At 47.5% G+C, this 27,103-nt stretch overlaps 12 protein-coding genes across 12 annotated transcripts; 8 read left to right on the top strand and 4 right to left on the bottom strand.

The window, feature by feature from the left end:
* Positions 1-1,418: 1,418 nt before the first annotated feature.
* BDV37DRAFT_284689 (uncharacterized protein) lies at positions 1,419-1,805 on the top strand (the record flags this gene model as incomplete). The annotated part of the gene is made up of 1 exon (XM_032087554.1): positions 1,419-1,805. The coding sequence occupies one exon, from the start codon at positions 1,419-1,421 to the stop codon at positions 1,803-1,805; it is 387 nt and encodes a 128-aa protein (XP_031939875.1).
* Positions 1,806-2,639: 834 nt separating this feature from the next.
* On the top strand, positions 2,640-3,243 carry BDV37DRAFT_252508 (uncharacterized protein). The gene has a single exon (XM_032082431.1). The coding sequence runs from the start codon at positions 2,744-2,746 to the stop codon at positions 3,047-3,049; it is 306 nt and encodes a 101-aa protein (XP_031939874.1). The 5' UTR covers positions 2,640-2,743; the 3' UTR covers positions 3,050-3,243.
* Positions 3,244-4,265: 1,022 nt separating this feature from the next.
* BDV37DRAFT_252507 (syntaxin) lies at positions 4,266-6,577 on the top strand. The gene is made up of 6 exons (XM_032082430.1): positions 4,266-4,773; positions 4,874-4,958; positions 5,018-5,499; positions 5,558-5,837; positions 5,896-6,214; positions 6,401-6,577. The coding sequence occupies exons 1-5, from the start codon at positions 4,768-4,770 to the stop codon at positions 5,952-5,954; spliced, it is 912 nt and encodes a 303-aa protein (XP_031939873.1). The 5' UTR covers positions 4,266-4,767; the 3' UTR covers positions 5,955-6,214; positions 6,401-6,577.
* On the bottom strand, positions 6,564-7,393 carry BDV37DRAFT_252504 (BolA family protein). Its single transcript, XM_032082429.1, has 3 exons — positions 7,177-7,393; positions 6,995-7,101; positions 6,564-6,935 (listed from the first exon to the last, which is right to left on the bottom strand). Exons 1-3 carry the CDS (start codon positions 7,369-7,371, stop codon positions 6,761-6,763), a joined length of 477 nt encoding a protein of 158 aa, XP_031939872.1. The 5' UTR covers positions 7,372-7,393; the 3' UTR covers positions 6,564-6,760.
* Positions 7,394-7,510: 117 nt separating this feature from the next.
* BDV37DRAFT_252503 (acyl-CoA synthetase) lies at positions 7,511-9,664 on the top strand. The gene is made up of 5 exons (XM_032082428.1): positions 7,511-7,940; positions 8,000-8,301; positions 8,356-9,260; positions 9,309-9,541; positions 9,593-9,664. The coding sequence occupies exons 1-5, from the start codon at positions 7,586-7,588 to the stop codon at positions 9,631-9,633; spliced, it is 1,836 nt and encodes a 611-aa protein (XP_031939871.1). The 5' UTR covers positions 7,511-7,585; the 3' UTR covers positions 9,634-9,664.
* A 19-nt stretch (positions 9,665-9,683) lies between these two features.
* Positions 9,684-11,714, top strand: BDV37DRAFT_295382 (glycoside hydrolase family 7 protein). Its single transcript, XM_032089864.1, has one exon. The coding sequence runs from the start codon at positions 10,373-10,375 to the stop codon at positions 11,621-11,623; it is 1,251 nt and encodes a 416-aa protein (XP_031939870.1). The 5' UTR covers positions 9,684-10,372; the 3' UTR covers positions 11,624-11,714.
* An 82-nt stretch (positions 11,715-11,796) lies between these two features.
* Positions 11,797-12,954, bottom strand: BDV37DRAFT_295378 (isoflavone reductase family protein). The gene has a single exon (XM_032089863.1). The coding sequence runs from the start codon at positions 12,852-12,854 to the stop codon at positions 11,922-11,924; it is 933 nt and encodes a 310-aa protein (XP_031939869.1). The 5' UTR covers positions 12,855-12,954; the 3' UTR covers positions 11,797-11,921.
* A 565-nt stretch (positions 12,955-13,519) lies between these two features.
* On the top strand, positions 13,520-15,367 carry BDV37DRAFT_295375 (uncharacterized protein; the record flags this gene model as incomplete). Its single annotated transcript, XM_032089862.1, has 1 exon — positions 13,520-15,367. The coding sequence occupies one exon, from the start codon at positions 13,520-13,522 to the stop codon at positions 15,365-15,367; it is 1,848 nt and encodes a 615-aa protein (XP_031939868.1).
* A 1,065-nt stretch (positions 15,368-16,432) lies between these two features.
* Positions 16,433-17,789, top strand: BDV37DRAFT_272845 (ergosterol biosynthesis ERG4/ERG24; the record flags this gene model as incomplete). The annotated part of the gene is made up of 7 exons (XM_032084956.1): positions 16,433-16,634; positions 16,685-16,799; positions 16,857-16,973; positions 17,027-17,349; positions 17,404-17,455; positions 17,540-17,598; positions 17,698-17,789. 7 exons carry the CDS (start codon positions 16,433-16,435, stop codon positions 17,787-17,789), a joined length of 960 nt encoding a protein of 319 aa, XP_031939867.1.
* Positions 17,790-18,921: 1,132 nt separating this feature from the next.
* Positions 18,922-20,823, top strand: BDV37DRAFT_295374 (aldo/keto reductase family protein; the record flags this gene model as incomplete). The annotated part of the gene is made up of 3 exons (XM_032089861.1): positions 18,922-18,925; positions 19,830-20,364; positions 20,619-20,823. The coding sequence occupies 3 exons, from the start codon at positions 18,922-18,924 to the stop codon at positions 20,821-20,823; spliced, it is 744 nt and encodes a 247-aa protein (XP_031939866.1).
* Positions 20,824-21,181: 358 nt separating this feature from the next.
* On the bottom strand, positions 21,182-21,595 carry BDV37DRAFT_284681 (uncharacterized protein; the record flags this gene model as incomplete). The annotated part of the gene is made up of 3 exons (XM_032087553.1): positions 21,182-21,240; positions 21,300-21,419; positions 21,475-21,595. The coding sequence occupies 3 exons, from the start codon at positions 21,593-21,595 to the stop codon at positions 21,182-21,184; spliced, it is 300 nt and encodes a 99-aa protein (XP_031939865.1).
* A 3,973-nt stretch (positions 21,596-25,568) lies between these two features.
* On the bottom strand, positions 25,569-26,983 carry BDV37DRAFT_284680 (F-box protein; the record flags this gene model as incomplete). The annotated part of the gene is made up of 2 exons (XM_032087552.1): positions 25,569-26,762; positions 26,825-26,983. 2 exons carry the CDS (start codon positions 26,981-26,983, stop codon positions 25,569-25,571), a joined length of 1,353 nt encoding a protein of 450 aa, XP_031939864.1.
* Between the last annotated feature and the right edge of the window lie 120 nt (positions 26,984-27,103).

Below are 27,103 nucleotides of genomic sequence, written 5' to 3'. Positions count from 1 at the left end.
TTTTTTTTTTTTTTTTGGACCAGCCAGTCGGGCCTGAATAGAGACGTGATGATGATGAGATTGCTTATTTTCCGGAATCCTCAGCATAAGGTTCCAAGGGACATATCGCGGTGCTGATGCCCGTATGGATGTTTATGAAACCTGTTAGCTACGTATCCAACTGTCGATATAGAAGCTAGAATGAGGGTACAACACACACGATCCCAGCAATTAGGTTATCACTTTGAGTAGACTATACAGTCTAATGATCATAGCATTCCCAAGTAACTTACCGTTAATCAAAAAGTACAACAAGTGAGACAATGCGGGGGATACGAGGACTAGCCTGGCTGTGGCGTGGTGGCCGTTTGGTGTGTCATCGGAATCTGTATCCCCCAATGCAACCTAGGACACATGGGTTCACGTGGTTTAGCTTCACAGTTCCTTGGGTGTCCATTTCATTTGCATGTCTTTTCTACCTGAGAAACTAATCTTCTCAGCTAGATTCGTGTTCACTATTCCCCGCTCCCAAGGTCTATCGCTGTTAAGTTTGAAGACTATCAGTGCCATGATGCAATGACAGCACTGCTCTATCGAGATCAATCTTAATCTAATGCCGGAACGGCTCTCAATATTCATCAAAAATAAACTATGACCTAGTCATCAAGCTTGACAGGTCTACCCCAGATCAGATGATGTACTGCGCCCCACATCGCTTTCATGTAAGACAGCGACGCCTTTGTATATTGACAAATCAGTCGCTGAAAGGATGAAGAGACCCACCTGTTCACCAGTGGTCTTTCATCTAGATGCTCCGTATATGGAACGCCTAAAGTTACGGTTCTACCATAGTATATCCACCGAGCTAGAAACATAGCCCTACCGATACGAACTCCATCGGTAATCATTTCCTGCTTGGATCTCAAAGAGTTTCTGTATCTCGCCGCTTCCGAGATGCGTTACATTACGATTTTATTATACACCATATGCCTGACAGCAGGTTCTGGTGATATATTTCTCGGTTCCTGTACAGCCTCTGGAACCTAAGGTCCAGTTCCGGCGTCTTCCAATTGGAACATGCCAACTCCTAAGAGAGATGCTGTCTCACTCTGAGAGACAAAGCCAATCAAGCATATTCTCATTACGAGGACCGTTCAACTGGGTATAGGCCCAGGAATAGGCCATCATAGGCCACCATCATAGAAGGCCTGAGAATGGCATAGCCGGAAGCTGAAAGAGCCGTATACACCGATCATTGTCCAACAGCATCCTGATAGACCGTGGAGGGAAAGGTATAAATTCAACGCGTTGCCCGCCGTAGTTATATCCTTCATCATCACATCAATCACAAGTTTCCCATTCAGACAAACCCCCAAAATATCAGAACTCCCTCATCAACCTACTCACAATCATCCATTTCCCATTTACTTGCCATCAAAATGAAGACCACATTCGCCGTCATCATCTCCATCCTCACGGCCTCTATCTCGGCCGCTCCTCTTGAGGCCCGTCAGTCCAACGACGTGACTGTGGCCCTGTCTAACGACCAGAGTGGTGCCTACGCCGGCGTGAAGTTCCCCGCTGACGGAACTGACAAGAGCATCAAAGCCCTCTATGGCGGCACCTCCGTAGGAGCGAGCGGCTCCGTTCTCGCTTCTTCTGCTCAGCTGGCAGCATTCCCTCAGACCATCCACTGCGTTATTAAGAACAATGGTGCCGTCATTGCGACTCTTGATGCTCAGCATACCTTTGCCGATTTGGACGGAAACCCCGCTGCCGCTACTCCTGTCAACCTCGACCACGGTATTGTCAACTGCCGTGCTTGATGGGATTTTAGCAGAACTATACATCTGTTTACGAAGTTATGGCCGTTAGATTGATGAGTGTAATGAAGGGGTTTCATCGGTGATATGTGTTGAGCTTATATGCCAGAGGGCGGGTTTAATGTGCAAGAGTTTGGTTTCTGATAGTCAATAGCAAGACAATATATGTGCACACCAATAGAAACCCGATTTCACTGCTGAGTCTTTCTTTCAAAGGTTATCCCATCAGAAGGATGTAATTGGTAATATGGAGAATCATGCCCGTAGAATATACCAGCTTATATCTGGTTATCGAGTGACTGAGGACTAAACATAGTGATTAGGCCATATTGAGACTCTCATCACATAAAGTCTTAACCAGGACTTTCGGCAAAATATACTTTACAACATTGAATTCTATCTTGAGCTTTTTTACCTAACAGAATTCATCCGCACATGCTTCTGATAAATTTCCACATCCCCAACACCATAAACAAACCTCACAGGACAAGTCCCTCAAGACTCGAGTAATAACAGCCCAACAGCAGTAAATGATAGGCTCCCATGGAAGTCTCGTGATAGCCTTGCTTATATGAGCGACAGGTGGTGGGCCATAAGATATGCAAGGGGATTGGATGATTACAACCAAGCTTTGTCATATTATGAACATTGCACGTATCTGCCAATAATGACACTGCCTTGTGGATATCTATGGGAAGATCCGGAGTATGAATTTTGCTGCCTACTGTCGACGTGCCATGGGTAATCCCGAACTTAATTTATATACAGATTATCACTTCGGCCAGTTATGATTAGAAAGCTTTAGAAACCACCATTAGAAATATATCGTTGTAGTACTGAAGAGATAAGCGGACCATATGAATTTCGACTGTACTAGTGGTTCAAACTTGTATACTCTTTAATGTTCTAGATTTATTTTTTTTATTATATATACTTACGATATGCCCTGTATCAAATGCGAAGAGCAAGTCTGGTGTGTTAAGGATTATACCGAACAATGCATTATTCTAAAGCAGCCTGGAGATTATTATCATTCATATTCAGATATGGTAGGTGGCATAGTGTCTCATACATATTGTTCAAGATATAAGAAACTTTGTCAGACGAATAGAGTTCGCGGAATTTGCCGGCTGATCACGAATATGATATCATCGCCGGGATTACTTTTTTTTGGGTCCTCTTTTATATGTTTGCCTATTTATTGGAGCAGTGACAGACAAATCGTGGCGAAAGTGAGGATGTCTTAGGCATGCAAGAAGGTGGACGAACCGGCAGTTGAAGGATGGGAATTGTTGCTAAATATAATTTGCTTGGATGGATACGTTGGACCAGTAAGATGGGAGGAAAAACCGTTAAGGGTCCTTAGTGGGGTCCCTATTTTGGTCTTGCGAAATACTCTAAATAATGTATGCAAGGGTTTTCTGAATTTGCTACGGCTGCTTACATGGATTAATTAAGAGAGACCTTGCCAAATAAAATAAAATAAAATAAAAAATTAACAAGATATAGTGTTTATCCAAAAAAATTAAGGTGCAGTGAGGGGGTGAAACGTGACATTTCAAAGTGGACGGTTCGGTGGGGAATACCGCCGCTGAGGAAATTGAAGCAATCTCACCACAAATTAATAGCGTGCCACGTTGAGTGACTGCGTATGGGGTGAGACTGTCAATGCGCATCGAGAAACTTAGAAAGGTGGATTGCCATAGTGTTATATGTCCCTTGCTTTAACCGATGCATGCCTCAGATATCGTGAAATTTCCTACAGGTTGATGTCGGATGACGTGCAGAGCTCTTCAGAGCTTGAAGGTGGCTGGACCCTGATAATGTGACAGATTCCGTTTTATTGGACGTACCGCAGCTTTCGAACGTCTCGAACGTCTCGAACCTAAGATTTTTTAGGGTTGACGTTGACCTTGCTCCGGAATAGGGAAGGTCTATTCCATCCGATCTCAGGCCACTCGATATTGTGCAGAAAGAGATATGTAACTGTTGTTTACGATAGATGGCTAGGGAAAACCATGACAAAATTAAAATAAATCTGGACAGTATGCCTGGCTGGCTGCCGACATTGATAATAGATAATTTTGCTCCTTCAGCAATTGAAAGTGAAGGGAGAAGATAACACCGTAGTGAGACAGACAATCCACTGGACGGGGTCGAGTTATTGCCGTTGTTCAAAGAACTGGACAAGGTTGAAACTATCACCAACCGTCGCTACTAATTCATCTCGACGGACTCGTGTTAGGCCATTGAGAAAAGGGGAGATGAGACGATCGTCGTTCTGGCCGGTCTGTGCTTCAGCCCCAAGCCCCTAACTAATATTAACGAAAACACCCTAATCGAGTCATAATTTTCATGGCCCCCTGATTCGAAATTTTAGCGCGGGAAAGAAAGGGCAAAGCAAAAATAAGGAGCAACTTCTCTTTTCTTTTTTTCTCGCCCAATCCTCTCGGTGTTTTGTATAGGACTAAGGTACCAATCGTCACGACTTTTTTGCCGTCTGCGGGCCAGTAAACAGAGAAAGAGTCGCCTTAATTCCCGGACCGCCTCAGGCATCCATCCGCTCATTCATCAATCATCCATTCAGGTGCTCCGTCAGCCGCGTGTCTCACTCCGTCGCTTTTTCGCTGATTGCCTTCTACCTCATAACCTTACTAAACCTTTTTTTTTTCTTCCCTTCGCTTGTACCGGACAGCTTCTTCCTACGGTTTCTCACTCTCCTTGACTGAATTAACGCTTCTCCTTTGTTTCCCTATTCTTGCCGGCACCGGAGCTTCGTCCTGTCGCAAATCGATCCACCCACCCTTTCCCCCCCAGTTTCCCGTACGACCCGACTCTGCCATCGTCCCAACCAGATTCGGTTGCCTTAGGCTGGTCAATAAACAACCCAGAAACGGGACCTTACCGCGGAGGAATCCATAACTTTGACTATTAAATAATCTTCCGATCGAAGAATCCCATCACAATGAGTGTACGCTCTCCCAATGACGACCCCCTTCGTCTCCACGTTCTTGCCCCTCCCCTTAACCGCATGGTACTTCGATGGACCACTAATTGAACAATTGATGTAGGGCGGCTACGGCTCATACAACCCCTATGGTGGCCAGGGAGGCTACCAGCAAGCTAGCAGCATAGAGGAGGGTAATGGCAACTATGGTAAGCGCGCGTGACGGACCGCAAAACAATCGAATGTCATCTAATCGATCTCTTGGCAGAGATGAACCAGGTGGGTGGTGGCTACGATACTCAGCCTGCCGACCCGACCAGCTTGCTCAACAAGTGCCGTGAAATCAACGATGGTATCGCCGATATTCGCGCTAAGCGCGAGGGACAGCTCGCGGCCGCGCAGAATGGTTTGCTGGACTCGAGCACCGGAAAGGAAGACCAAGTTTCTCGCCAGACCCTAGACTACGTCGAGGATGAAATCAACAACGGTTTCCGCTATCTCCGTGACCTCCTGAAGAAGATCAAACAGACTCCCGGCTCCGGAGACAGCCGTGTACAGACCCAGGTCGATGTGACAAGCCGCAACCTGCGCCGCGAAATCGAGCAGTACCAGCGGGCCCAATCGGATTTCCAGAAGCGTTTGAGGGAGCAGGTTCGCCGTCGTTATGAAATTGCCAACCCCGATGCGACCCCCGAGGAGTTGGAGCAGGGGGTTGATAACGTTCTCATGGGACAGGAGCAGACCTTCCAGGTAGGCGACATCCGCCGAGATCTCACGTTAAGCCCAATTGCTAATATACGTCATTTAGCTCACTGGTAGCCGGACCCGTCAAGCCAACGATGCCAGACAGGCTGCTCTGGAGCGTTCGGCCGCAATTCGGAAGATTGAACAAGATATGATGGAGCTTGGTCGGCTGTACCAAGAAGTCGCAGAGCTTGTGCACCAGCAAGAGCCTGCCGTCGAACAGATCAACCAGGGCGCCGAAGAGGTCGCTGGAAACGTCGCCAACGCCAACACTCAGATCACCCATGCCATTGACAGCGCGCGTCGGGCAAGAAAGTGGAAGTGGTATGCCTTGCTTATCATCAGTAAGTATCACAGATGCCACCATTTGTATCTGGGAGGAAGGAGCTGACCTCGACATAGTTCTCATCATTGCCATTGTTGTTGGTGTCGCTGTCGGTGTAACCCAGGGAAACAAGTAGTCTCAAGACTCATGAATTTTCTGACTGTGACCCTTATGGTCACGTTGGCTTTCTCCGTGAACTCCGATCAACTCTTGTCTCCGACCCTATGCGTTTCCATACCTCTGTGTTTCATGTTGCGATTCCCTCTTCTCGTCTAGTTGCTTTGAACCTTGTATACCCATGCAAGGGCTGGAACGAATTTGTGCTTCTGCTGCTTTCTAATCGATCTGTGCGACTTACACCGGCAGGATGTTCTCCGTGTTATCTCTATGACCACGGTAAGCCCAACCGCCAAATTCTCTCCCTATTTGCGTTGGATCTCTTATGTACTTTTACCCTTGTTATACCACTTGATTGCTGTCTGTCGCGTTTCGTCTGTGTTTGAAAAAGCTTGTCTTGCGAGTGTCTCTACCTTTGCGATTCCTGTTTCCATGGTCTTTGTATTCACTGATGGTCGTGTATAGTTTCCGCATCTTAATCGAATGCGGCCTGATGACTGCTGCTCTTGGATAGGATGCGCATGATACTGCTGCACGTGTATATACTAGAGTTCCTTCGCTTGCTTTGACTTTTGGCGCTAGATCTATGTAATAATCGACTATTCCACTAATCAATCTAATGAGCCATCGCAACACCAGGAATCCGGAGCCAGTGGTAGATCAAATGTGCTCTATTGTAGGGGTTGCCCACACGTTTTCCAGTGTGCTTTCATACAGAATGCCGGATAGAGATTCAAGTCCAGGTGCTGTCACATTATTGGGTATCGCAAAACCGTATCTATATTTACGCAAAAAACATTGTCCGCGATTTCACAATGTCATGCTTTATGCCTGCGCTTTTCTTTCCTTCTCCCTCTGCTCCTCTTCCGGCGTCCGAGTTCGTAACTGCAGCGCATGAATTCCTCCCTCTCGGTCCATCTCCTCCTTTAGCAAAGCGTACACCATGCGGTGACGGGCCGGCTGCATCTTCGACTTGAATGCTTCGGAGGTAATCGTTATGCTAACAAAGTGATATTAGTCAGGCGCTGTTTCGCAGGAGCCGACGGGCGGGGGACAAACTGAAAGTGCGTTTCCTTGGACGTTGACCCACGCATCGGCGCATGGTGCGCATGGAGATGGGAATCATTCCGGATTAGAAGATTGGAGGGGGAGAAAGCAGTGGTGATCTGGCAGGGTGGGATAGATTAGCACGTCGACATTGCGGATGTAGTAGGGTAGAGAAAGAATGCTAGGCTTCGTACTTTCTCACGGACGGCATCTTCAACGGGAGTATTGGAAGCCATTCTGGAGGTTGTTGAGAACAGGCGACGAGGGACAAGGCCGGAACGGCTGTGACGGAGGAGGGAGAGCATGGGATGTGGTTGAATTGCAGGAAGTGGGAGATGTCGATTTGTGGAGGAGCGTTGGTAAGTAATGGATAAATTGATGGATTTCATTGGTACTGGTATTTCATGTCATCATGTGAAGCGGCTTTCCCCATACCGCCGATCGGGAGAGCTTCCGACTCCGACCAAAAGCTGCCGACTTTGGCTCCAAACAATGACATCAATCAGTCTCTTTGTACAGTCTGATATCCATTGACGGATTTTGCGCCTTGATTGCTATTCGTATAGAAGATAAATATGCCATACGCATCCCGCTAACTTCAAAATGCAAGGACGCATGCTGATTTCGGCCCTTTCGCGGGGCTCTGGGCCCTTGGCTCGTCGCGCATTTCAGCCGTTTCTAAAATGCAATGCTCTCCACCAACCTCGATTCCAACCAATTAATTGTCGGTCGCTCTCAACTTTGCCAAACCTACCTCTTTTCCAAGCTCTCCGAGATCACGACCAATCTAGTCTTGCTGTCGTTCACAGCGCATCGTCCCGCTCCTTTACCTACGGCAATCTCGTTGCCGATGTCGTCCGTGCAAAGGAAAGACTCCTTGAGTGTGCCAAAGGCCAGCAAGATGGGCTTGCGGGAGAGAGAATTGCATTTCTGGCGGAGAATAGCTACGATTACGTAGGTACTGTTTCTCTTCGCTCCTGTCTACCCTGCCTGGCTGGTTACTGATCATAGTCTCAGTGACTCTCCTTTCCATTCTTGCTAGCGATGCGATCGCCTTACCCCTCTCCCCGGCCTTCCCTGTCGGCGAATTGAAGTATATCATGGATAATTCCCAGGCCAAAGTTCTCATTGCTACCGAAAAGTATGCGACCAAGGCACATGATATCTTGAAGGCGGGTCTTGAACGAGAGCCTATTCTAGAAGTCATGGAGAAGATTACAACCGGGGCAAGCAGTTTGGACCAAATAAACTTGCAGGACATCGTGCAGGAGTCTCGTGGCGGAATGATGCTATATACCTCAGGTACCACCAATAGGCCGGTAAGGGCACCTCATCCCAGCAGTGCGGGATATAGTCATATTGATACGTACTAGAAAGGTGTGTTGATCCCGCAATCAGCACTTACGGCGCAAGCAGCGTCCTTGCTGGAGGCATGGAAATATTCTCCGGATGACCGGTTACTTCATCTTCTTCCGCTGCATCATATCCATGGGGCTATCAATGCCATTGTAACGCCCATTCTGGCTGGCTCGTCTATTGAATTTATGTTCCCTTTCAACACAGATGCTGTGTGGAAGAGGCTTGCGGCTCCCTTTTTACCCGCATCCTCAGCGAGCAAGATTACTTTCCTTACAGCTGTCCCAACGATCTACAACCGACTCTTATCCTCTTTCCCCGGCCTGTCCCCTGAAGTGCAAGCGGCAGCGAAGAAAGGGATTGCACCCGAGAATCTACGTCTGAATATCTCTGGATCGGCAGCTTTGCCGACTCCTACTAAGCAAGCGTGGCAGGATCTCAGCAATGGCAATGTCCTTCTGGAGCGTTTTGGAATGACTGAAGTCGGTATGGCTATCAGCTGCGGCCTCGACTTCGCCGATCGGGTTGATGGTAGTGTCGGGTGGGCATTGCCGTCTGTGGAGGCTAGACTTGTGGATACGGAGACAAACGAAGTTATACAGCCTGGAGAGGAATACGATGCGAATGGACGCGAGCGTGAAGGTGAAATCCAGCTCCGTGGCCCTACTATTTTCCGGGAGTATTGGGCCAATGAGAAAGCCACAAAAGAAGCGTTTGTCGACAGTGATGATGGTAAGAGCAAATGGTTCAAGACTGGGGACGTTGCCACGCGCCGAGTAGTCGAGCATGCTGGGAAAGGAACAAGTGGAGATTGGGCACAAGGACCTATGTATTTCATTCAAGGCCGACTGAGCGTGGATATCATCAAGACCGGTGGAGAAAAGGTCAGCGCATTGGAGGTGGAAAGAGAGCTGCTGTCCCTGTAGGTCCTCCTGTACCGCATGGAAAACTGCATACTGATCTGCTGTAGCCCTCAAGTTAGCGAAGCAGCTGTGGTGGGACTTCCATCTGAGCAGTGGGGCCAGAAGGTCGCTGCAGTGGTCGTTCTCGACGCAGAAAAGGCTGCGAATACTGGTCGCAATGGCAAGCCATGGGGCGCTCTTGACATGCGACGTGCCCTTAAGGATCGCCTTGCAAGCTATAAGATGCCCCAGGAGATGAAGGTTCTCAACAGACCGATCCCAAGGAACGCAATGGGCAAAGGTAAGCTTCTGTCTCTCGTTTGCCATGGCGACATACTTACCTGGCATATAGTGAACAAAAAGACACTTGTCAAGGAGGTCTTTGGAATCTAATCGCATATGGACTGTCAGCACTGTACTATATCTCGACTGTATCTAGATCGGCATCTTGGATGAATTCCAAATGTTATTACCTTGAAACTTTTCTCGCCTGCCTTGAAAATAAAGAAACTCATGCTCCTGTGCACTAGATCAACTTGAGCTCGCGAGACACAGGAGACTTTGATCTATGTGAATTCCATCGGCCAGGGGCTGGGGAAGTTTCTTCAGCTGGATTCGATAAATGCCGTGGTCCTTGGCGGAAGACTAGCTCCCCCCGGGTTGCTGATCCCAACCTTGAAGCAGTCTGCAGCGGCTAAATCCGGACATCCCTCCGCACCCGTTATGGCCCGCAAAGACCGGCAAAACATATACTCTGCAACGTTATAGCATAAATGTTTCGTTTTATTATTTCCCGGTCTCAGTCTGACGCTACTCTCGCCGTGCGAAGCCGTTGATCAGACCCCTTAATAACCTTAATACTGTCAACATTGCCGACGCGCATCCTCCGCACTGGTGGATTTTAATATATCTAAAACCGGATCACAATGGCAATGAGACATCCGGAAAAACATGTGCATGAATCAAGTCGGACCATCGGGCCGCAATGGTCGCAATCCCATATCAGACGCTCTTAAGCTCCCACAAGCCTTGGTGCTCTGTCTCGGGATAATACATAAATAACGGCTACGCCCCGGCGCATATACGACAGCACACACACTCTTTATATACCAGCAAGTCGAGGCCTTTCAGCATGATCTGGACACTCGTTCCCTTCGTGGCACTTCTGCCACTAGCGACAGCCCAACAGGTGGGCACTACGCCTGATGCCCATCCCAGACTCACCACATATAAATGCACATCGCAGAGTGGCTGCATAAAGCAGAACACCTCAGTTGTTCTGGATGCAGCAACTCACTTCATCCACCAAAAAGGGACAGAAACTTCCTGCACCAACAGCAACGGCCTAGACACTTCCATCTGTCCGGATAAACAAACCTGCGCTGACAACTGTGTCGTTGATGGTATCACGGACTACAGCAGCTACGGTGTCGAAACAGAGAATGCCACGTTGACCCTTCACCAGTACTTGCAAACTGGCGACGGCACAAAGTCCGTGTCACCGCGCGTCTACCTCCTCGCGGAAGACGGAGAGAACTACTCCATGCTGAAACTCACGAATCAGGAATTCACCTTCGATGTCGATGCATCCACCCTCGTATGCGGTATGAATGGTGCTTTATATCTGTCTGAAATGGAGGCCTCTGGCGGAAGGAGCTCCCTGAACCAAGCCGGAGCCACATATGGAACTGGGTACTGTGACGCTCAATGCTACACCAAGGAATGGATCAACGGCGAAGCCAACACCGAGGGTGTGGGCTCCTGCTGTCAGGAAATGGATATTTGGGAAGCCAACGCCCGAGCAACAGGACTTACACCACACCCTTGCAACACAACCGGCCTGTACGGGTGCAGCGGCTCAGAGTGCGAAGCTTCCGGCGTCTGTGACAAGCCTGGCTGTGGATTCAACCCGTACGCCCTAGGTGCAAAGGACTACTACGGTTACGGCCTCAAGGTCAACACCAACGAGACACTCACAGTTGTAACCCAGTTCCTCACAACTGATAACACCACCTCGGGCCAACTCAGCGAAATCCGCCGTCTTTATATCCAGAATGGCCAGGTCATTCAAAATGCTGCCGTCACTTCCGGAGGCAAAACTGTCGACTCGATTACAAAGGACTTCTGCAGCGACGAAGGAAGTGCCTTCAACCGGCTTGGTGGCCTCGAGGAAATGGGCAACGCCCTGGGCCGCGGCATGGTTCTTGCGATGAGTATCTGGAACGACGCAGGCTCGTTCATGCAATGGCTTGATGGTGGCAATGCAGGACCGTGCAGTGCAACTGAGGGAGACCCAGCGCTGATTGAGAAGTTGTATCCGGACACTCATGTGAAGTTTTCCAACATTCGGTGGGGAGACATTGGATCTACCTACCAGCATTAGAATGGGTTCTGCGTCGTCTGCGGTTGTGTATGTATGACACCTTGCGCTTGATTGTTATCTGTGATGCGAAATATAGCGAAGTTGATCTATAAGTGAATACATCCCGATTCTTGCATACCGTCAACAGGTTCCATCCCATACGCCAATAGAGGCAGAATACAAAGGTTTTATACCCAGTGAGTACAGTAATATACACCCGCTAGGAGGGAACGTAGGATAAACAGAGTTATCCCATGAAAACAAAGGATACCATCTCCAGACACACGCATGAAAATAAACTAGAACCACATTAGTAGCCTCACGTACTCGGCCACTCAAGATCCCTCCAAGGTCTCCCCCGAGTCTCCCTCGCCAACTCCTCCAGAGATTTCCACTTCCAAACACGCTCCTCGGGATTCACCAGGTCATTATCACAACCCAACCCAGCCGGAGAATGATTAATCTTGCCCTCCCCCATCAAAAACCTCAAATAAGCCGCCGGATCACTCCCCACCACGCTAGTAACCCTCTCCTTATACTCCCCCAACGCAGCCTGCGTCACCTCAATCGGGCCACCCCCCTCCCTCTCCATGACCCTCGCTACATCAGCAACACACTTGGTATCCCCCGCAACATGCACCACATCCGGCACCTCCCCCTCAGCAGCAAACAAGCGACAAAGCCCCGCAACAACCCTCCCCACATCGCCCAACCCTGTAAACGAAACCCGCTCCGCAGACGACCCCACACTCTCATACCGTCCGCCACGGGTATCAAACCCAAACCAAGGCCCAATACTATCCTCCATGAACAGTCCACAAAACACCCGACAGACCTTCACCTGGGGAGGCAATATCTCCCGCGCGAGAGCATAATGCCGCTTTTTAGCGTCCCATTCTTGATGCGGGAAGTCGTGGATGTAGTGGTTTACCCCGAATTCGGAGGGGATGTACAACTTGATATTTGTTTTGGGAATGGCACGCAGGAGGGCTTCCTTGAAGCTGTGGCCGGAGGGCCCGATTGCGTTGATTAGGATGTCGATGTCGGTCAGGGCTTGGGAGAGGTTCGTTGGCGTGTATTTGCGGAGTTGGAGTTTGGGGTTGTTGGGGATGGAGGACGAGGTCTCGGAGCGGGTGAGCAGGATTATGGAGGTGAAGGAGCTGATGAAGGGAGTGCTGAGCAGGGCGGTGGTTATGTGCTTTCCTAGGTGGCCTGTGCCGCCGGCTATGGCTATTGTTGGCTTTGGGGGCATTATGTATGGGGTTTGGAATAGGTGGGTGGGGTTGAGAATTGAGGATTGAGGGACGGAGGTTTCTTGGAGATTGCTACGGGTTTATATAGGTGAATGGTCCTTTACTTAGGAGTATATGGGTAAGCAGACCTGGTGATTCATCATCCTATACATCTACTTGGCAGGGTTGGTATGCAAAAGTCAAACTGGGCAAACAGCCCGAATGGATTCGGGCTATTCCTTTCTTAGCCTGGTGGATGCTGTTTACATTGTATGTTCTGTTTGCTACTTGCCATCATTGGCTAAAGCTGGTTCAGTGGACTGTTTGCACTAGGGCAAAAGTCAATTCTGATTGGCTCGCATTACTGTCCCTTAATTCCGCTGTTTGATAAGGCTTACAAACTGAGGTATGCGGAGCCCTAGGTCGAGGATAGACGATGCTAGACCTTCTGAATATATATTTTTTTTTTTTTTTTTTTTGGGATTTGCTTCTTCTGTTTCTTCCAGAGGAAACTTCTGTGTCTTGCATAGCAGATGACTTTTTGCATTGAGAGATAACATACTAACATTATATTGTTGGACTGTTGATGTCCTCACCACTCAGGTTGATACTCTTCCACAGTGTAAGACTCCAGAGCAAATTTCCTACACAATATCGACTTCTACCACTTGTCAGAAATCTCGAAATGAATTCTCGATTGATCAGGGCACTTCAGCACCTCATCCAGGAGGCCCATGGCCATGTCTCTCAACGTCCATCATGCCATTCATGCTCGCACCATATGAACCCTGATTACATTTCTCAGATGGAGACGTGGCCACAACTAGAAACAATGAGACGACTGCTGTGCCAGCGGCCACCGATTCCCGAGCTACCTACGGAAATACTCGAAGACATTGACGCAGTCATTACGCATCGAAACAATAAAGCAGTGCTCACCTCATCTACATCAATCGACCCGAGCGTTGTATTCAAGCCCAACAATGATAAGACAACAGAGAAATCGAGCTCCAAGGCAATCAGTATATCTGTGTGGAGAGGCGACATCACAGCTTTGACTGACATAACCGCAATTGTCAACGCTGCGAACTCTCAGCTTCTCGGTTGTTTCCGTCCGGACCATCGCTGCATTGACAATGTTATACACTCTGCTGCCGGCCCACGTCTTCGCGATGCGTGCAACTCTTTAATGCTTGAGCAAGGGCATCCAGAGCCGGTAGGATCTGTAAAGGTTACCCCGGGTTTCAATTTACCAACACCATGGGTATTACACACTGTGGGCCCGCAAGTGAACTCTAGGAAGAGTCCTGGAACAGTACAACAGCAACAACTAGCAAGTTGTTACAGGTCTTGCCTTGATGCCACTGAGTCACTTCCTGCATGTCCGGACGGCCGTAAGGTTGTAGCCTTCTGCTGTATCTCAACAGGACTTTTTGCTTTCCCGCCGGACATGGCCGCCAAGATTGCTCTGGAGACCGTGATACAATGGTGCTTGGATCACCCGGCAACAACCGTGACCGATATAATCTTCGACACCTTCCTGGAGAGAGACTACGAGTTGTATCAAGCAAATATTGCCGCGCTCAAGACTAGCTTTGCCTCCCCAGGCGTCCAGATATCTTTCCCACCGAGTCCACCCAATCAACCCAAGGCACTCATTACCCCTACCATATCCAAGGCGCGAAGCTGGCTCCAAGAAGCAGACTACCTAGTCATCTCAGCCGGTGCTGGCCTCTCAGCAGCTATCGGCCTCGACTATACCTCTACATCTCTTTTCCAAAAACATTTCCCGGGGTTTCTCCACCTCGGTCTAGGACGCCTATACGACGTGTTCGGATTCAACGACTGGGACAGCCCGAACCAAAAATGGGGTTACTACTTCCTCCACCTAAACATGGTCCGGACCTGGCCGGCGTCGAAACTCTACGATTCTTTGTGTAAACTCGCGGCCCGCTTTGACGATGCATACTTCGTTCGCACATCTAACGCCGATGGCCAATTCGTTGCGAACGGCTTCCCAGCAGAGAAGGTATCCACACCACAAGGACAATACAGATTCCTGCAATGCTTTGCCAAATGTCGACCCGATGCCGTATTTCCTTCCGATCCCTTTGTGGACGCCGCGTTACCCTTCATTGATCCAAAGAGCCAGGTTCTCACGGATGAAACGAAGATCCCTGCATGTCAATACTGCGGCGGCGAACTGACACTCTGTGTGCGTGGTGGCGATTATTTCAACCCTGCCCCATTCCGTGGGCAGGAGCGTAAGTGGAAGCAATATATGGATGATGTTGCCAGCAATCTTGATGGTAGGAGGGCTGTTATTCTTGAGCTGGGTGTAGGGCTCAATACGCCGGCCGTGTTGAGGTGGCCGAATGAGGAGCTGGTGGGGGACCTTTCGAATCCTGGTTTTCGACTTATTAGGGCGGGAGTAGGGGCTTCTGGATGTGCGCCTTGGGATTTGGAGGAACAGGATTTGGCTGTTGGGATTGAAGGGGACTTGGGTTTGGTTGTGGAGGCGTTGGTGGGTTGAAGCTTGTTATAGATCCGATACCTGTATGGAGAGATACTATAGATTGTCTAGGGACGTTTAAATGATGAATTATAATTTAGTCTTACTTGGGGCTTATGAATGAGTCCAAATTGGAAAGCCTAAGGCAATAAATTGGCATGCAGCTTCACCGCTGCTTCGACATACCGAGAAGTATCGTTTTCTTAAACGGTGCTTGGCTATGAACAACATAGCTAACCTATCGATGCCACGTATCATGTTCTATCTACTCTGTAATCGAAGAGCAAGTTGGTTAGTACTGGTTGCATCTCACTCAGTAATAGGCTGGGCCTCTCTCGCCACCAAGCTACGTAATTACAGCAGCTTGAAGACGCAAGATAGAGTTGTAATGTGGTCAGTGGATGGATAATAGGCAGACATGCATATATTAATGCAGTATATCGTCACTTTCTGCAATATGCCAACAACGTAGATACATCACAGAAGCAGGGCCACCTAGACCAAGAGTTACCACTCTTATAACCTCGCAGAAGCGCTTGTGTGATCGTAGAACACTGTTCAGAAGCCAGTTCATGGTAAATGCTGCTTCGACGAGTATTTTTCAATATATTAGCAACCTCATACTACTTTCTTTATCTGCTGAACGGCAACAACCGATATTTCCAATCTACCCCTCTGAAACTCGCCATTATCTTTCTTGTCCACCTGGTCGTTTCTCTGTTTCGGTGGATCGCAGAGCAGATAGTGTACAACATGCGGAAGGGCAGTCCATCACCCTGCAACCATGTGCGTCAGAAGGATACCATTTCTCATTCAATAGGTCATCTTACTTTTATGCTCTTCATCACCCCTTTGACTTCCATTTGGTGGAGCGCTATAACAGACTACAATGGCTTCCTTCAGCTTTCTGTCACAAGATTACTGGCAGATCCAAAGGGATCATTGAGCTGGTACTCTCTGCCTTCCCACGATATCAGCGTTGCTTTTGCGAAATGGATTCTCTTCGAAGCTATTCTATATACCGTACTGCCGGGTAGGATATGTGCTGGTCAACCCACGCCATCAGGACACACCTTACCTTATACAATGAACGGCCTATCATTTTTCACATTCTCAATTATCTTCTTCTTGGTCTCGGCAGCTCTCGGATGGACTGAGCTTTCCTTCATAGCCAACAACTGGAGAGACATTATCCTGGTGCTGAATGCGTTCGCTTGGTTGCTTACAGGCCTAGCCTTTCTAAAGGGGCGCATTGCTCCGTCATATAAATATGATAACAAGGAGAATGGTAATAGATACCATCTCGAATAGTAGCTACTTTCTAACAAACCTCAACAGATTCATACATCTCCGATATCTGGCGAGGCATTGAACTGCATCCTCGGTTCGGCGCAGCATGGGATCTCAAAATCTTCCACAACGGACGCTGGACGATGACCGCACTCGCCATGATGTAAGTCCAACCATCATCGGAGGCAAAATATCTGAAACTCTAATCTTGTCCTCGCAGAGATATATCCTTCGCAGCCCTCCAATGGGAAATGCACGGTTATATAACGTACACGATGATATGCGTACTGCTACTCCGGAACATTCTCATCGTCAACTTCTTCACAAATGAAGAATGGTAAGCATCTCCTCAGTACCAATGCCACATTACAATCTAACTTCAGCCCCTAGGTATCTCCGTAGTATGGATGTATGCGACGAGCCCTTCGGATTCTACTTCGCGTGGGGATCCGGTGTTTTCTTCCCGACAATGTACACTTTGCAGACGCAGTATCTTGCCCTGAACCCCGTCGAGCTTCCCCTCACTCGTATTATCTCAATATTTTCCCTCGGAGTCACAGGTTTCATCGTCTACTATGTCGCCACAGAGCAAAAGAATGCAGTATGCGACATGACGAGTGCCAAGGAGATGGGACACGAAAAGGTGCAGTTTGTTCGTGCTTCGTATACGACGACTGATGGGGTCGGGAGAGAGTCACTCTTGTTGTGTAGTGGTATGTTACCGTTTAAGCACGATGCTTCACATGTGATACTTATGAATAGTCCAGGGTTGTGGAGACATATCCGACATCCCAATTATCTGGGCGTATTGATATTGACGTACGCCATGTGCGCATTGTGTGGGACCGAGGCCCTGCTTCCTTGGAATAAGGCTGTCTTTGCTACTGCTTTCCTGGCCTATAGATGTACTAGGGATGAGAGAAACTGTCTGAGGAAGTATGGCAAGGATTGGGAGGTTTATTGTCAGAGAGTGAGATGGAGGTTGGTGCCTGGGTTGTATTGATTTTCCTTCATTTTCTGAAGTAAACTTTTGCTAGCCATACAGAAGGAACTTTTCATAGCCATATACACGTTTTACTTGGTAACGTTTACTAGTAGACTGTATCACTACGAAGGCTTTTGGAACGGTCAAACATCTGGTTTGAAGATATGACAGACAGTAGTACCATGCATCGTGGCCCTAAGTGAGTGTTCACAAATTCGAAGGATAACGTTGAAGTGTGTATGGACATGGGTTAGATGCCCAGGTACTCTCAAGGTCTCTATTCAAACGGTGCACGAAGACCGGTATCCCAAGTCCGATTCAACAGCTATGCGTAACCCTACCGAGTCCGTGTTGAATGATGAATGAGCTAAGTAATAATTTAGGTCCTCAGGAATGTCAAGGAGAACTTGGACAAACAGCTCGCAAGCGACGTCAATCATAAAGCCAGATTATCAATTTGGAGCAGCCAAGAAACTCGAGGAATAAATCAAATCTTGAATAGACTCCAGAAGGAAAAGGTATTGGTAGGCTGGGGATTACCCGATGCTTTAGCCATATCTCTATCCACCCTCACCCCCGCCTGGGTGTTTGGGGAGAGGTCATGATAATAGCCACCACTGATCCCTTGACTGACACGCTCACCATCCCTGGTAAAACCCCCTCGAACCTCACCATGGACGTGATGGTGTTTCACAAATTCGTATGTAGCGCCAGCAGAGGCGTCGAAGCCGTTCTTGTGAGCATAACCTCCAACTGCAGTTTGAAGGCTCCCCATGTCTGTGTTTAAACTAGCGCCAAGGGGACTCTTGCTCATATCAAGCCTCACGCCCGGATTGTGGGATAGAAGCATACTATAGACCGTCCCAGTTGGAGCCCCTGGCATGAGGGGAGTGTCTCATCTGGTATCACGCGTGCTGAACAAGCTGTTCGACCCCGACAAATTGCTGAGACTTATATCACTGCGGCTCAGACCACTATTACCGAGCCCGAGGTCGAGGCGGTAGCTGAACTGATCATTGAACGATGAGTTGCTGAATAGATTGTTGTTCATTTTTGCCGTTAGCGGAACTGGCCGAGTACCTGCTATCGAATTAGCATTGGACGCCACTGATATTGACAGTGGGAACCAAAAGAGATGTAAGGTGATTGCTGCGAAGAGGAATTAGTCTTGAAATGATAACTCAAAACGAATATCCCTATTTCATATTTCAGTAGGAGTCAGCCACAGCTCGCCATGGTACAGCATTCCCGGAATCCCGGCTCAACGTAATTTCTTCATGTTATTCTATGATTTTCTGCCATGTGTGTCTGTCATTGATAAGGTGCTTATCTGTAACTTCCTTGAAGTAATAGTATGCTCCCCTGCATATACTCCTGGCGTCGATGCGGGAGTCACGGTTACATATCTACTAACAAGGGCAATCCTCCATTGCCAGGCAGTATTTCCGCATCCGAAGCTGCGAGACCCAATATGGAACTTTGACGCACTCTGCTATACCTAAGAGGACAAAGAGATGGCACAGCGGGTGAGTGCAAGGCGCAGTTTTGCCAAACATCTTGAGCTCAGGCATACCACTCTATAGATCTTCCTACGAAGTGCCAGTTAGTTTCTACCGACTTACTCGGCAGCCTTGGTATCGTTATTAATACTAGAGACGCTTAATTTCACATGAATTCCCTACACGGCTGACATTTTCCCTTCGCTAAACCAGGACTGCTGTTATCTCGCGATTTCCTTTGGCCCCCGCCCCCACATCCTGGATCTTCCCATCAGCGACAATTATTGGAGGACGCACCAACATCGGACATAGCTTCAATAACAGGTGGGAGGCCTTAGGAGGCCCGAGCTCTTATGAAAACCATTCATGTTTCCATCTTACTTGGTACATCTCATGTTATCCTTGCAAAGACACTTGTCTTACAAGCTTGTTTAGTACTGTGTCAAATCGCAAAGAAGCTCTCTGCCTATATGATGACCGACGGATACAGTGACAGTCCTCAGGGCTCGACCGTTTTCGAACTGAACAATGGTATGTTCAATAGCTATACTTTTGAGGCATCCGTTGTTGAATACAGGGCTAATAGAAATACTAATGAAGGCATGAAAATACCCGCGCTCGGTTTTGGTGCTATGAAACGTCAGTGGCCGTCACCTTTGACCAGGGGTTCCACTTTTCAAGCACGACGGCTAACAGTATGCTACAGAAGGCTTAGTTCTTCCAGAAGAAGAGAGAGACTATGTCCGCAGTCTCATAGTACAAGCCATTACAGCTGGATATCGCTTAATCGATACATCTAAAATCTATGCAACTGAGGACCTTGTTGGAGAAGCCATCAAGGAGTCTGGTGTGTCTCGGTCTGACATTACTGTTGTGACGAAGCTATCTTGTGATGATCACCATGATGTGCGCGCAGCCTTTGAGAGATCACGGCGCATGCTCGATACCTACATTGATATCTATATCATGCATTGGCCGCAAGGCTATACGAAAGATGTGTCACGCCCATTGGCGCCTGATGAGAGTCCGACCTATATAGAGGTCTACAAGGAAATGGAAAAGCTAGTGGGTCCTGATTGCAGAGCTATTGGTGTCGGCAACCTCACACAGAAGACATTGGACATCTTGCTCAAGGAAACTGAAATCCGGCCTGTGGTCAATGAAATCGAGATCCATCCCCGGAATCCCAATACAAAATTAGTCCCATATTGTCTGGAAAGAGGGATTCGTCCAATCGCATGGGGGTGAGTTGAACTTGACTGGTGATCCTTTGAGAGCAAATTTGCTTAATGTAATGAAATTCTCACAAATTGACCACTTTGAACAGCCCCTTAGCAGGCGGACCTACAAGCCATTACTCGGACACCTCCTCAATCTATGACAATCCCCTCCTCCTCTCTCTTTCTTTACGTTACGAGCTCTCTGTCGGGGCTGTCATCTTGTCGTGGCTCGTTCAACGTGGAATCGCCGTCATTCCGCATTCAAGCTCACTAACTAGGCTGGCCGAGAATAGACGCCTCGCAAAACTAACCGACGGGGAGATCCAGGCGATAAACTCTTTGCATGAGGAAATTGGGAGAACGTGGCTTATCGATTTTGTGCCCCCGGTCTGGATGGAGGTACCAGGGAAGGGGAAGACGATTATGGGATGGACAGTACAGGAGCTTGGCTGGGTAGATGACAGGGGAGAATGCTTGGTTTAATGATGTTTCGCAGCATCCTGGACTACTACTAATAAATAAGGAAAGATGCTACAATACAACTAGATCGTATTGAAAAATCTCCGGAGTACGTATTAGATCTAGATCAGTTGGACCTCTTGAAACCCCGCCCTGATAACAAGTTAATAACTCTAATTCCGGCTAGATGACCAGTTCATGGAGATGATCAGTATACTTGCTGGTCTTCAGAAGGAAAAAAAAAAAAACAAAAAAAACATACAACAGCATTAGTATGACCATAGACTTATAAAGATTGCATGAACTAGAAATAATTGACCCAAGTCCGCTGCCACCAGAGTACAGACTATATACATCTCAGCAACTCAACCTCTTCCCTAATTCACTTGCACTGAACTACGTTGGCCGGATCACCGACGGGCCTAACAGCAGCCGTGCATTCTAGAGTATATTGTCAGAACGAGGCTAGGAAGATTATCTAGCCAGTTAGGAATACGTACCTCCACGAGCGATCAGCCCCTCGCTATTTACCCAATAAGCGCAAGCTTCATGATGGGAAAGCCATGTATTCGTGTTCCTGATAGTGCATGCTTCGACAACCTCCCATCTGCTTTGCAGATCTACAGGATACATTAGTTTGAATAGTCTCGTCGTATCCCCGGGAAGATCACCTACTGTCTGTGAAGATATAGCTGTTCTGATTTGCAATCCAGGTTCCGTCTGCAGCCTGAGCCCAAGCGTGAGCTGTCCCTGCTAGCGAAAGAGTAGCAGCAGCAACGATCGAATAAATCTGCATCTTGCGAGAATATGATGGATGTGGCTGAAGATAAAATGTATATGTGTAGTATTGTAAAAGGAGGAAGTGTCTGATGTTCAAGAGAAATTCTTTCAAACTTCGTTGATCGAGACAGACTTTATATAGTAGTCTATTGGGATCATTCCGACTCCTAACAGGTAGGCGATGGTATGTAGGACTCTAGATGAGGCTGAGCAGCCCCCAAACCTTAACTGCAACTGCGGGTGACAAAAATAACCGCAGACAAGCGCAGAAACCTCTTCTCCCTTTTAAAAATTGGTCCCTGCGCAAATCAGTCTGCCTTGTCGACAACTATTACTGACGAAGGATTCACCTTCTCCTGGATGTCTTCCTTTGTCAACCGTTTTTTGGTAAGCGCTAGTGGATGTGTCTACAATGGCAGTGCAAACTATGTCTAAGCGAGATGAATTGGTATAGACTAGTATGCATGGGGAAAAGGGGCAGGATGAGCTATCCCATGGCGGTATAGTCGCAATTCAAGATACAACGGACCCAAGACAAAATGCTCTGGAGCGAGCAGATCGCCGTAATCTAAGCCTACAGCTAAAGCCCCCCAACTGAGGGTAAACGAAGGTCTGATTCTTCAGTGGCCTAATAAGCCCGATGACCACATAACTAGCTCGGATCCTGAAGACGATCTGAGACATTCTTGGAGTTAGAGCTACTCTATAATTGAGCCGTCTTTTCCTGGTGGCCCAGCCTAACCTCGTCATTAGTGCCCATTCTCTTGATACAGCGGTGAGCTTAGGTACTTAGTCAACTAGTCATGAAATATTGATTTCCAATTCGCTACTCCGTATACCTCTCTTATTTTTGTTTCTTTTCTTTTTCTTTTTCTTTCTTTCTTTCTTTCTTTCTTTTTTTTTTTCTCTCGGGTTAAGACCTCCGGGGTTCGACTATCAAACAGTCAATCTACCTATGCCTCGTACAGGAAATGCTAATTCTCCTAGGTATTACAGCAGAATGACCCTTTCTCCTTTTGAAATCCTATCCGTATTCTCGGGTATAATGTGAATTGGCAATAAAGTCTTGTGGTTTCTAGCTGGTCCATATATCGATTCATTGGGCGCCGGAATGCCAATAGAGTCGGCCAAGACCGTGGATAGTTCATCTAACTATAATTCATTATATCGTTTCTTGCTTCTAGTCGGTGAGTATGGCCCTGAATTATGCACCTGTGAAGTTACTGGTGAATTTTAGAGTTAAAGAAGCATGTTACAACTCACCTAGTATTGAATATTTAGAGTAGAAAACCGGGCATACCTTATATTATCCTTACTTACACATACACAGTCCAAGGAACAAGTTTTGGAGAATGCTAGACATTAAATTAGCTGATAACAATCGTAGAGCAATCCAGTCTATTTTACATAATTATCCTATGGCCGTGGCGATATACCCACCTGTGACTACAAGATTGAATAGCTACTAGAAGGAATCTCTCTATTTGTAATATATTCCTCTCTCATGGATGTAACAGTGGTTTTATTCATCGCCATAGGGTTAGAGCCATTCGACACCTCCTACAAAAAATAGAATCACCACCACTGTAGTCAATAAGACTGGACCGTTACGGAAAGGAATATAAGAAAATTCACAACATGCGCACTATTAGAGTTTGGCAGTAGACTAAAATAAACCCTATTTAGTAGAGGCTCACCGGAGAATGCTGTCTCATGACATTCCCTTGGAAAATATGACTTCAATGTACTAAAGAAAAGATGTTTATAGAGTGACAGGTGTTGTTTCGGTGACTCGGCGCGGAACAGTGCTCCGAATGACATCAACATCCCACAGCTTATTCACCTCTCTTTATTCCCCCTTCTGCAAAATCCCTAAATCAAACTATTCTCCCCCACACTGTACTCACTCGTTCAAACTTTCTTACTCAAACATCATCTCTCTCCAGCATCTTGGTCATGCCTTTCACGGACAGAACTGTCCGTGCCCTACGTGGTCGCTTTTCGCGTATCGACCTATCTGAGAACTTGGATATTCAACGCATGAAAATGTATACCATGCTCCGGGACATCTACCAAGAGCTACGTGGTCTAAGTCTCGAGTCACCCGGATCAGAAAACTTAGAGCTGCTGCCAGTGCAGATTCTACCGCACATCACAAGTGCTACCTCTTCCGTTAGATCCCACTGCCTGCTTTGTCCCACTGTGACAGGAATTTATTAGACAGCATCCGATGTCCTGCAGATCCTAAGACTCAACGGCGCCTGAATAACATCGCAACACTCCTTAGACCGGGATATAGCAGCAATAATATTCAGTACAGGTTATTACGATCCTATAGTAAAGCTAGGATTCTTGGCAATCGCCTAGCTATGGAAATCTTAAGCTGACGGCTCAGCCGCGAAGAGCCTATGCCAAGGATAGGTATGATCACGGAATAGCGATAGAGTACGTATCTACCAATATAATCCTACGTTATCTTCCAGGAAAAACTGATTAACTGAGACCAAGGACTTCTATCTTGACCCAGCCTTTTATTACAACGCTTAGGATTATCGAGACGATTATAACTAGAAAGTTAACTTTTTTTATGCTTGTTCAAGCTATACTACTTTCCTATATATTAAGGTCCTTATACAGCACAGCGATACTAAAAAACCCGAGCTAGTCCTTAAGACAGAGATTATGGCGATAGTTATTACAATGCATTCCCGTCTGTACACGGAGACTCTTCTCGGTTATCTCATAGTTCCAGTTAATTTCAATATTGACTTCATTAGAGTCGCTGCTGACCCATTCCATCTCTTCCGCTAGGTAATGGTTTTGACCGTCGCCGGATGCCGTGTGCGCATTCTAATCGCCATCTATGATGGCCAGAATTTAAAGATCTCTATCTCCTAAGAACTCTGCCGTAGCCGAGGCGGCCAAGTATACTGTATTCCCATTTCTAAAAGCGCTATCATATATAATGGTATCGATTATAAGTTGCTTGAAAAATTCATACCCACCAAATTTATAGGTTTCTTGTAAGAAGTACCCAGCAACCGTGGGGTTAAATCCAGTGGCCAAGGTCTCGACCTCTTCGTGGACTGTTACTTGTCGTAGACCACTTAAAGTACTTTGGTTATATAATAAAGGATCGAGCTGCATCCTTGTTTTAACACTGCTCAAATCAGCCTACGTATTTTAAACTAACTGGAGAAACTTACACGTTAATCGGAGTAAGAATTGCGTGAGTAAATGAGTAATATATGCTACCAGCAGCTGCGTATCTGCTGTACAGTCCAATACATGATCCCCTTTGTTCTCCAGCTCCTGCGACTCTCCGGTGCCCATGCACAGTGTTGGGGAGTGAGCTGGTTTGTGGTGAGGGGGACATGGTATATATCACAGTCGCAGTAAACGACTAGAAAGGATAGAAATGCTTTTTGTGTGAAGATTAAGACGAGAGATCATCGACCCACCAGCTCACGAACAGCTCTACCGATTTTTCCACCGCCTTTCCACTATCGGATTTGTTGTGCTTACGATGCATCTCCAACGTTGCCATCTAGTGCAGTGTTTGGTCAAGATCTACTACTAAATAAATCCCATTAAATTGCTCTTAATTTTGTGCCAGCAACTTATGTTCATGTTCTCAACATGAATTCTACCTCTTCTCCGATGATCACACCGCCGAATGTTTACGGATTCTTCTACGATTTGAAACAATTCAGCGATAGCTGAGAATATTATAACTGCTACCTTAATGGGTAGCGAAGTTAATGCCCTCCACATAAGCACACTCGAAGCAACATAATGGTTGACAGCATGTCTGGAATGAATTACAACGCCATTTACAATTGCTGCGACTGATTATGTGTTTCGGCTTCATACTTACATTAGCGGCTTCCACCGGGATCCCGAGCTTGTATGAGACCTGGATCTGTTTGAACGGCGGCTAGCTCAATGTCGGATACAGTCCAAATCAAGCCGTCTTTGCGCCAGGAGTACTAATCTGCAGGAACATTGACATCGTTGTCCAGGTTTGAAAGGTGTGATCTGAGATGTGGAGCTAGTGTTTTTGCCATCCGCGAAAAGATACGTTCACTTGTCTCCTCCCGGAAGAATATGTGGCCTTTGGCATCGAAGTCCCAAGCCGTGTGTCGATATGTCCCCCAAACATACTCCAAAACTATATCCGAAGCCGGACAGGAATTGGGATCAATACTAGTTTGTATGCCCACAAGCACGTCATGCTCCAGGAGGTTCACCGGACAATACCACCACCATCGGAAATCGGATGACTCACTTCCGTCCAGTCGTCGACAAATACCATTCTTTTCATCAAAGAATCCTAGCGTACGGAGATACTGAAGTCGCTTGATACTCCAAGAGTGAGAAGGTCTACGTGTGGAGCATAGAAAGAGCTCGATAATGTTGGGAGGCCGTAGGTACTGGGTCACTGCTCTCATGCAACCCGGTCGGTGGGCGCTCCTAAAGTCGTCGCCGCCATCCTCCAATCTTGTATATTCGCCAGTCAGCCTGTCCCACTCCCTAGCAATACTTTCAAAGCTTTTCCGCCCAAGAAAACTCCACACAAAGTCAAATATCTCGAGCACATCTAATTTTTCCTGCAGTGTCCGGCTTCGGTTGTCGCTCCATATCTTCCATACCTGCACGAAATAGCGATTTTGATCCGACGGTGTATCATATACAGAAATTCGGGCTAGCCACAGCATCTCTACCGCCAGCCACTGCGCGGTCAAGGCCTGGTAGAAACGCTGATATGACCGACGGTTCTGACCAGGACATACCGCACCAACATCAAGTGAGACATCCCCCTGCGAAGTGACTATCGGCTCCACGAGACGGTCAGTTTCTGTAAGATTGCATTCTTCTTCAGCACTGTCGCTACCCAGCCAGTCCGGTGGTCGAGAGCGAAAATACAGTGTACGCAACGGCGGGTGGCAATAGAGCTGGTACAGGAGATGCAGCCCTTGCCATCGACAAACAATGGACCAGACCATGTCTTCTGGGAGCGGGTCTGCTCTTTGGACATGGGAATTAAAAATATCAGCTGGGGTTGGCCGCGCTGATAAGGGTGGTCTGTCGCGGGACCAGGTTACATAGTACGGCTCAAAATTGCCATATAATTGCAGGTGCCGGGATAGGTCGACATCATATCGATGATGGGGAGCGTTGGTCTGCAGTATAGTCAGGCAAGTATAAGAAGCGTTAGGTTGGCTATTTTTGCTCCATCACATACTATCACGGATCGAAACACGTGTAGGCGGTTACCTGACCCCTCCAACACGTCATGCAACTGTCTACAGCTGCGTGCAAGGTGGAATACATCGTCTAAGTCGTCTAAATAGCGAAATATGGATAAAAGTATCTCGGTAGGGAGTTCTAACTGAGTCGGCATATTGTAGTATTCAAGAATGGAGTTCGAAAGCAGAAATGTGGTTAACCTTCTATTTTGCCCAACCTCACAGCTCATCTAGTTGCTATTTTGGACATCTTATAAGTTTGCCTGGCAACCCTC

Source organism: Aspergillus pseudonomiae (genome assembly GCF_009193645.1).
Source record: "Aspergillus pseudonomiae strain CBS 119388 unplaced genomic scaffold BDV37scaffold_50, whole genome shotgun sequence".
Lineage (NCBI taxonomy): Eukaryota > Fungi > Ascomycota > Eurotiomycetes > Eurotiales > Aspergillaceae > Aspergillus > Aspergillus pseudonomiae.
Note: the sequence above shows the minus strand (reverse complement) of the source record. Positions and strands in the feature narration are given on the sequence as shown.